Source organism: Pan troglodytes, chromosome X (assembly GCF_028858775.2).
Source record: "Pan troglodytes isolate AG18354 chromosome X, NHGRI_mPanTro3-v2.0_pri, whole genome shotgun sequence".
NCBI lineage: Eukaryota > Metazoa > Chordata > Mammalia > Primates > Hominidae > Pan > Pan troglodytes.
The window spans coordinates 125,519,220-125,528,346 of NC_072421.2; the positions used below are offsets into that span (position 1 = coordinate 125,519,220).

The 9,127-nt window shown below is 37.5% G+C and overlaps 1 protein-coding gene across 1 annotated transcript; it reads right to left on the reverse strand.

Annotated features, from left to right (window-relative positions):
• Positions 1-643: 643 nt before the first annotated feature.
• Positions 644-2,195, reverse strand: ACTRT1 (actin related protein T1). The gene has a single exon (XM_529145.5). The coding sequence runs from the start codon at positions 1,886-1,888 to the stop codon at positions 758-760; it is 1,131 nt and encodes a 376-aa protein (XP_529145.4). The 5' UTR covers positions 1,889-2,195; the 3' UTR covers positions 644-757.
• Positions 2,196-9,127: the final 6,932 nt, after the last annotated feature.

Below are 9,127 nucleotides of genomic sequence, written 5' to 3' on the forward strand. Positions count from 1 at the left end.
TTTCTGTATGCATAATTTATTCAATGATTATTTTATTGATAACTATTGTTTCTAGTGTTTTATCCATAACAAAATGATGCTATATAGAGCCTTGAAATTAAAAATGATAAAAAAAAATTTAGAAATACTGATTCTTAATGCTGCAACTGGGAACAAGGACCCTGAGCTTAGAGAGCCTTAGAAAATAGTGATTTCTATGCCCAATTTTTTCTCCATTCTAATTAGCATTTTTGATCTCATAACAGCACAGCAAGAACCCTATTGCACTAACTAAACGACAAACCAGGTAAAAGGACTTGAACTCTGAGACTAGTGGAGGATTTCCAGTTCTGCTTCATTTCCTTCCTTTTCCCACACTTTTCTTCGTGATTTAGTCTCCTGGGAACTGGGTCTATTAGAACCACCTAAGATAATAATTTAATTTAAAGATTCTTGAGATTCTACCAAATCAAGTTCCTAGATATGAGCCCCAGGCACCGTTTGCTACAAATCCTCTATATGAACATAACCTCAACATATAACCCAAGATCTTCTTAGGAGAAAAAAACTTAACAGGCCCATAGGAAAGAAGAGAGTAATAGAGCAACCTAAAGATTCATGACATGACTCATATATTATGGTGCTACTAAGAATAAACTGAAACTTGAAATGGCAAAACTTTTATTGAACATCATGCTGAAGCCCAGAAGAAAATGCCATCTCCCACTGGTACTCCTGTAATCTGGCACTTCAAGATGTCTCCTCTGCTCAAGGATCTTTAAAAGCACCTTCTTTGAACCACAGATGTCCCATACTCCTTGAAGTCTGCAGAGGTGACCCACATCTGCTTGAAACTGCTCATAGAGGTCATGATGGATGCACAAATCCATGCAGAGAAGCATCTATCAGGAGAAGCTGTGATCTTGATGGGAGTACCTTTGGAAGCCAGCTGTTCCACTTCCTTCATGAGCCTTTCCTCCAGCCCAGGGAGGAGAGTGGTGCCCCCGGAGAGTACAATGTCTGCATAAAGTTTATTCTGGATGTCAGTGTCACACTTCATGATGCTGCTGGAGACCATTTTTGAGAGTCCTGGGCTGTGGATGCCCAGCTGGTCAGGTGCAAAACGAACCTCGGGCACTTGGTACAGCTTATCCCCAAAGTGGATGACATGTCCATCTGGCAGTCTGTATGCTCCCAGGACCTCTCCCCGGCTCTTGCATAGCTCTTTCTCTGGCTCCAAGGCGATGTAGCACAGCTTCTCTTTGATGTTATTTACCACGGCCTTGTTGAGTATGCAAGGGAAGTTAAACCTGCTAGCAAAGAGGAGCCGGGTGAGGTGCTCTGTGATGTCCCTCCCTGCCATACAGAGTTTGGTGACTGCATGAGGCAGGGAGTAACCCTCAAAGATGGGGACAGTGCAAGTGACCCCATCTCCACTGTCCACCACCAGGCCTGTGACACAGGCAGAGGCATAGAGCGCTGCCACCGCATGATTAGACAGGTAGAAACCAGGCACACTGAAGGTCTCAAACATCATTTCTGCTAGCTTTTCTCGAATTTCCCTAGGATTCAAAGAGGGCTCGGTCATAAGTACAGGCTGTTGGCTGGGTTTTACTCCAAGCTCCCGCTCAAAGAGATGTTTCCAGAGTTTCTCCATGTCATCCCATCCTGTTACCAGTCCACGCTCAATGGGGTAGTGCAAATGTAGGGCCTCATACTTGTACAGGGCTTCTTGCCCCACGAAGTACTTCTGATTAAGTCTTGCTAAAGGCACATTGAATTTACAATGTCCCAAGACAGAGCTGATGACATGGTGGGGTCCAATCTCTCCAGACAGGCCTGCTTTGCAGAGTCCTGAACCATTGTCAAAAATTACAGCAGGAACATCTAATGCATGTGGATTAAACATGTCTGTAATATGTTCTCCTGGACTTCCCCCAAATAAAGAAAGAACACTTACGTCACTCTCTGAGATGACAGGCACCTTTAGAATTTTTTAAATTTCAGGGTTCTGAAGTTTCAAGTTGTCACCCATGTACAGCTAGTAGGCTACCTTCAGTCCACCAGGGCACCCCATCCTCAACCTCTGAATCTTGTCTCCATTCTGTAGGCTCAGGGCCTGCTGAGGCAACATGAGGGGTGATTGCCCTCTATGTCACAATCCAGCCAAGGCAACAATTGTCCTCAGTGAGCATCAGAGGGGTGGGGTGGGCCCTCTGAGCCAATAGTACTCCCTACTTGGTCAGATACAAAGCCAAGGAAAGCAAATCATACCTACGGAGCTATGAGAAACACTATTCTACATGCTTTTGCTTGGAATTATGTTTTCATTTTTTTAGATATATATTTGAGAATAGAATTGCTGAGTTATATGACAACTGTATGTTAAATCATTTGATTTTAATTTCTGTAAGTTCTTTGTTCCAAAGTGGCTGTGACATTTTACATTCCCACAGTCGCTGTAGGAATGCTCCTACTTCTCCACATGCTTCTAAATTCTATTTTCTGACTTTATGATTCTAGGCATTCTAGTGTGTGTGAAATGTTATCTTATTGTGGTTTTGATTTACAGCTTTAAGTATCAATGTTGAGAATCTTTATTATGTGCTTATTGGCCATTCTAATACCTTCTTGGGAGAAATGTCTATGCAGACCCTTTGCTCCTTTTTTATAAGGTTTTTTGATTATTCCATTGTAACCGTTCTTTACACATTCAAGAGTCTAGTGTTTATCAGATACATTATGTGCATCTATGTTCTTTTATTCTTGTATTGTCTTTTCACTTTTTTGTTAGTGTTCTTGAAATTACAAAACTTTTAAATTTTAAAGTAGTCCAATTTCTCTGTTATCATTTGTTGTTCATATTTTGTGTCATATGTAAGCATTCATTATAAAATTTAAGATTCTTAAATTTATCGTTTTGTTTTCTTGTAAGAATTTTAAACTTTTAACTATTACATTTAGTTTTTGTTAATTTTGAGTTCATTTTTTATTTATGGTGTGCATTAAGTTTTCAACTTCATTCTTTTGAATATGGTTCTATCTGGCTGTTCCAGCACCATTTGCTGAAGAGGATAATTTTTGCCCCATAGAATGACTAGTATCTTTTTCAAGCAACAATTGACCATAGACAGACACCTGGGTTTATTTCTGGACTCACTGCCCTATTCCATTGATCTATATGTCTATCATCATGCTGGTAGCACACTGCATTGATTTCTGTCACTCTGTAATAAATTCTGTAGTTAAGAAGTTTGAGTACTTCTTTGTTCTTCCTTTTCAAGATTGTTTTGGCCATTTTGGGTCCCTTGCAATTCAGTATGCAATTTAGGATCAACTTTCCAATTCCTACGCCAATGTCATATGGAATTTTGATAGAGATTGCCTTGAATCATTAGATCAATTTAAGGAATATTACCATCTTAATAACGTCAACTCTTCCAACCCATGAACATGTGATTTTATTTTGCCATTCACTTGCATATTATTTTAGTTTCTTCATGGAATATTGTCATTTTTGGAGTAAAACTTTTATACCAGTTTTGTCAAATTTTTATTTCCAAGTATTTTATTTTTCTTTTATAACTGGAGTTTTTTTTGTTTTGTTTTGTTTTTGTTTGTTTTTTGTTTGTTTTGTTTTGTTTTTTGTGATGGAGTTTCACTCTTGTTGCCCAGGCTGGAGTGCAATGGCTCTATCTTGGCTCACCACAACCTCTGCCTACTGGGTTCAAGCAATTCTCCTGCCTCAGCCTCCTGAGTAGCTGGGATAACAGGCATGTGCCACCACACCCAGCTAATTTTGTATTTTTAGTAGAGACGGGGTTTCCCATGTTGGTCAGGCTAGTCTTGAACTCCCGACCTCAGGTGATCCACCTGCCTAATTTTATCTTTGATTCAGAGGGGTACATGTGCTTATTTGTTACATAGGTATTACATGTATAATGGTGGGAGTTGGGATTCTAGAGTACCCATTAACCAAATATTGGACACTGTATTCAATAGGTTATATTTTATCTTTCACTCTTCTCCCACTGTCATCCCTTTGGAGTCCCCAGAATATATTTTGCCCATCATTATGTCCATGTGTATCATTTGTTTAGCTTCTACTTATAAGTGAGAGCATCTGTATTTGATATTCTGCTTCTTTGTTAGTTTACTTAGGATAATGGCCTTCAGCTCCATCCATGTTACTGCAAGAGACATGACTTCATTCTACTGTATGGCTGCATATTATTCCATTGTGTATATATACCACATTTTCTTTATCCAACCAACTGTTTGTAGACTCTTAGGTTGGTTCCATCACTTTGCTATGGTAAATAGTGCAGTGATAAACATACAAGTGCAGATGTCTTTTTTATATAATGAATTCTTTTCCTTTGCTTAGATACCCAGTTGCAGGATTGTTGGATCAAATGGTAGTTCTATGTTTAGTTCTTTGAGATATCTACATACTGTTTTTCATAGTGGTCGAAGTAGCTTACATTCCCACTAGTGGTGTATGAACATTCCCTTTTCTCCACATCCATGACAACATATGTTGTTTTCTGACTTTTTTTAACAATAGGTATTCTTACTGGTATAAGATGGTATCTATGTGGGGTTTTAATTTGCATTTCTCTGATGATTGGTATGTTCAGCATTTTTCACGTGTCTTCTTTTGAGAAACATCTATTCATGTTCTTTGCCCACATTTTAATGGGATTATTTGTTTTTTTCTTTTTGATTTGTTTAAGTTTCTTACAGATTCTGGATATTAGCCTTTTGTTGGATGCACAGTTTACAAATATTTTCTCCCATTCTATCGGTTGTCTGATTCTCTTGCTGATTATTTCTTTTCCTGTGCATGTTTAGTTTGATCAAGTCTCATTTATCTACTGTTGTTTTTGTTGAGTTTGCTTTGTGGGTATTTGTCCTAAATTGTTTGCCAAGGCTGATGTTCAGAAGGGTGTTTTCTGTTTCCTCTGGAACTTTTACAGGTTTAGGTCTGTAATCCATCCTGAGTTAATTTTTCTATATGGTGAGAGATAATGGGTTTAGTCTCTTTTTCTTTCTGTACAGCCCCACTAGTTGTAAACTGATTGCTCTAATGATTTTGAATATTGCCTTTAAAGTGATAGTTCCTGAAGTCAGTTTTTGTGATGTGCTATGATCCCAGGGTCTCTAGTCATAGCTGTTTCTTTTCAGCTTTCTCCAGTAAACTACCCAACCTAAGGTTTATCCTATATCTTCATAAATTTACCAATATTTTCCCAATTACTCTTCACCAAAACATCAAGTGGTTTTTTTGTTTTGTTTTGTTTTTTGTTTTTTTTGAAAGTGCCCTGTGGCTTGAACTTTTTCACATTGTGCTTTAAATAAAGTAAGTTCCTTTTTCAAGGAGTTAGGAGCTATCCATTTTCCAGACTGCTTCTCCCTTCTGGTATAACTAGTAGCACAGGCTCTGAAGTTGGGGTTTAAAAAAAGGCATGGGTCTCTTTGAATGACCCTTCTGCTGTAGGAGCTGAGCATTCAGTATGTGGGGAGAGTGGCCTCAGGCATTCTTAGCTTGCTGTGTCTGGTGTGCCACTGCTACCATATAAGCCAGGATGTGGGTTATCATCACCCAAGTATTCTCAGTGGTACTGTGCCATGGTTGAGCCTCTGTGCCACTGTGTGGACTCAGTAGAAAAGAAGAGAGCCCACATCTCCTAGTCAGCCACATTCACTAACAGTCACAGAAAGAGGTAGCTGGGGGCAGTATAAGAAATGCTCTTCCCCTTCTAGGAAGATAGTACTCTATCTGAACGCTCTGAAAAAAGAGAGTTCTGTATTCTTGGCTGAAGTAGTCTGAAGTTTCTGTCTCACTGAGTTGGAAAGAGGTGGAAGGGACTAGGTCTCAGTTCAGATACCACAAACTCTCATTGCTATTTCCAAATTTCAGTAGATTTTCTTGAATAAATGTTTCATTTGCAGCATGTCTTTAGGACCATTTCCATTGACATTAAATAGTTGTTTTTCTGCTTCAAAAAATTTTGCAGTTTTTCTTGAAGAACTTTTACTCTGTCATTCTATAAGTCCATTCATACAAATCAGAGCTGCAAACTGACATGAACTGGCTCTATCACACCACTATCTGTAAATATGTTCCTCATTTATTTGTTCGGTAATATGTTTTTATTTCTCCCTCTCTCTTCTATTTTTTTTTTTTTTTTGGTAGCTGAGTGGTCTACAATAATTTGTGAAGCTATACTTTTTAAATAGTTTTTTCCAGCTTTATATTCATTAGCTATTTGCATTTGTGGATTTGTCTCATTCATCAGTTCTAGAAAGCTCTTCATTTCCCTCAGTGTTATTCTTTCCCATTATCTCTTGCCTCTATAGTATTCATATAAGCCACATTTTAAACTCTATTTCAATCCTTATTTTAACTTAATTTCTAGATGTTGCAGCCTCATTTTAAGCTGCTTCCTGAAAATTTTTATCTTTAGGTTCACTAATGTTCTGTATAGCAGTGTCAATTTACATTTGACACATCTACTGGATATAGAATATTATTTTGTTTGTAATATCAATAATCTCATTTCTAATTTCTAGAAGTTTGTCTTATCTTTTTCTAAATATGTTTAATTATGTTTAATGGTCAGATGTCCCTTTGTAATATATTTAAATGGTAACTTAATTTACTTAATTACAATATAATTTTGTTTCGTATACTGTAAAGTATAATTAAAAACATTTTGGCCAGGTGCAGTGGCTCACACCTGTAATCTCAGCACTTTGGGAGGCCTAGGCAGGCAGATCACCTGAGGTCAGGAGTTCGAGACCAGCCTGGCCAACATGGTGAAACCCTGTCTCTACTAAAAATAGCTGGGTGTGGTGGCACATGCCTGTAATCTCAGCTACTCAGGGGACTGAGACAGGAGAATCGCTTGAACCCAGGAGGCGGAGGTTGCAGTGAGCCGAGATGGCGTCACTGCACTCCAGCCTGGGCAACAAGAGTGAAACTCTGTCTCGAAAACAAACAAACAAACAAAACTTCAGTGTTTTCAGGTCTAATACTGGGATTTGTCTTGTGTTCTGTATCTAGCTGACTGCAGCTTATACACATTAGATTTCTTTTGAGACAAAGTCTTGCTCTGTTGCCCAGGCTGGAGTCCAGTGGCACACTCATGGCTCACTATAGCCTTGACCTCCTGGGCTCAAGCAATCCTCTCACTTCAGCAACCACAGGCACATGCCATCATGCCTGGCTAATTTTTAATTTTAATTTTTATTTCTTTGCTTTTGTAGAGACAGGATTTCCCAATGTTACCCAAGCTGTTCTCAAACTCCTAGGCTCAAGCGATCCTCCCACCCCAGCCTTCCAAAGTGCTGCGATTACAGGCATGAGTCACTACACCCAACCAAGACTAGATTATTAATGTTTTACTAATATTTTCATTATGAAATAATGTTCTTGCTTATTGTGGTTTGAAAGTCTGTGTCTCTCCAAAATTCATGTTGAAATTGAATCCTCAATGCAAGTCTGTAGTATGAAGAGGTGGAGTTTTTGGAAGCGATTAGGTCATGAGGATGAATCCCTCATGAATGGGATTAGTACCCCTATAAAAGGCCTTAAGGGAGTCTCTTAGTCCTCTTCACCCCTTTCCACTTGTGCCATGTAAGAACACAGCAACAAGGTGCCATCTGTGATGCAGAGAACAAGCCTTCATCACTGAATCTGCTGGCTTCTTGAAATTTCCAGACTCCAGAACAATGAGAAATAAATGTCTAATTATTCATAAATTACCCAGTCTGAGGTATTTTGTTAAAGCAGACCAAACAGACTAAGCCACCCATCATCTGTAGAAATTAATTTAATCCTGTATTTAAACTGAATTCTATTAGAGAAAATTTGCTTTTGCTCTTGATATTGCAAAACTGGAACCATTTTAATTTAAATTTTTTTACTCAGTGTTTTACAAATCATACAGGTACATCAAATACTATTCTCAAACCACATTAAGAAAGTGTGAGATATGTTTAAGAATTCTCAGGAGAAGCTTTATCTCTTACTCACTGTACATGACTCTTTCTTTGGAGGTCTGATTTTTATGTGTTGGATTCAAATGTTCATCTTTCACCATATTTGTGTTTTCTATTTTCCTCTTGTTTCTGTGTATATTACCAAAGATGTAGGCCACCAAAATATAGCAAGATTCATTGCAAAAACATAATATCTAACTCTCTACCACTGTGGATCAAAGTTTTATTTTTACAGGCTTTTGGAGAATTTCCTTTCTTCAAGCTCAGTCATAAATGGAAATATTAATACATTTTATAAGGCATTTTCAATGTCCTACAGATGATTAAATACATTATTTATTAAATATTACCCTTATGCTTTCAAATTTATATTAACCTCCATTTCAAATAAAGGTTTTTTACTTTGTTCTCACAATAAATTGAAAGCTAGTAACCTTTTAATATATGCATAATGAACTCAAGGAACTCACTCTGTAGTGTCTACAGTGTCTCCAGGTAATTTCATAAGCCTTTCAGTGTTCATTATTGACTTATGATAGTAATTTATCTCAGTTTCTTGTCTAAATATAAAATAATCTTACAGCTATGATACTCAGATATTATGCCATTAAGCAGGAGATTTAAAATGCTCTTGCAAGTTTTTAACTTTAAATGAAGTAAGTTTCTAGGAATGTTTCCAAAAAATGGATGTCAGAAAGATTATTTATTTGATTTGATTTAATCAAGCCAACATCTCCCAAAGTAAAGAAAGGGCATAATTTCTAACTAATATTAGACTTTCAAATATTCCCATCAAATTATTGTTTCATGGGAATTCTCCAAGTGAATAATTTGTATAAATTGAATAAGACATTATTTAATAAGATTGCTGAACCTCAATATAAACACCATGCTCTGTGGTATCTTTAACTTGCTCTGTTCCTACTCCCTCTCCTCACCTCTAGATCCACACTTGTACCAGCAGATGAGAATCACAGTAAAAGTTAGGAAACTGGTAGCACTTGGAGAGGGCAGATTTGGGTTAAAAGACTTATTTCCAAAAAAAAAGAAAGAAAGAAATATCATTATTACAATTGTCTATGGTTTCCTGGGAGACTCACTGTGCAATGTTGTCTTTATTTTCTCTAAGTCATAGCTTTCC

Coding starts and splice junctions, on each gene's coding strand:
- ACTRT1 (XM_529145.5), bottom strand. CDS start 1,888: ATGTTTAATCCACATGCATTAGATGTTCCTGCTGTAATTTTTGACAAT.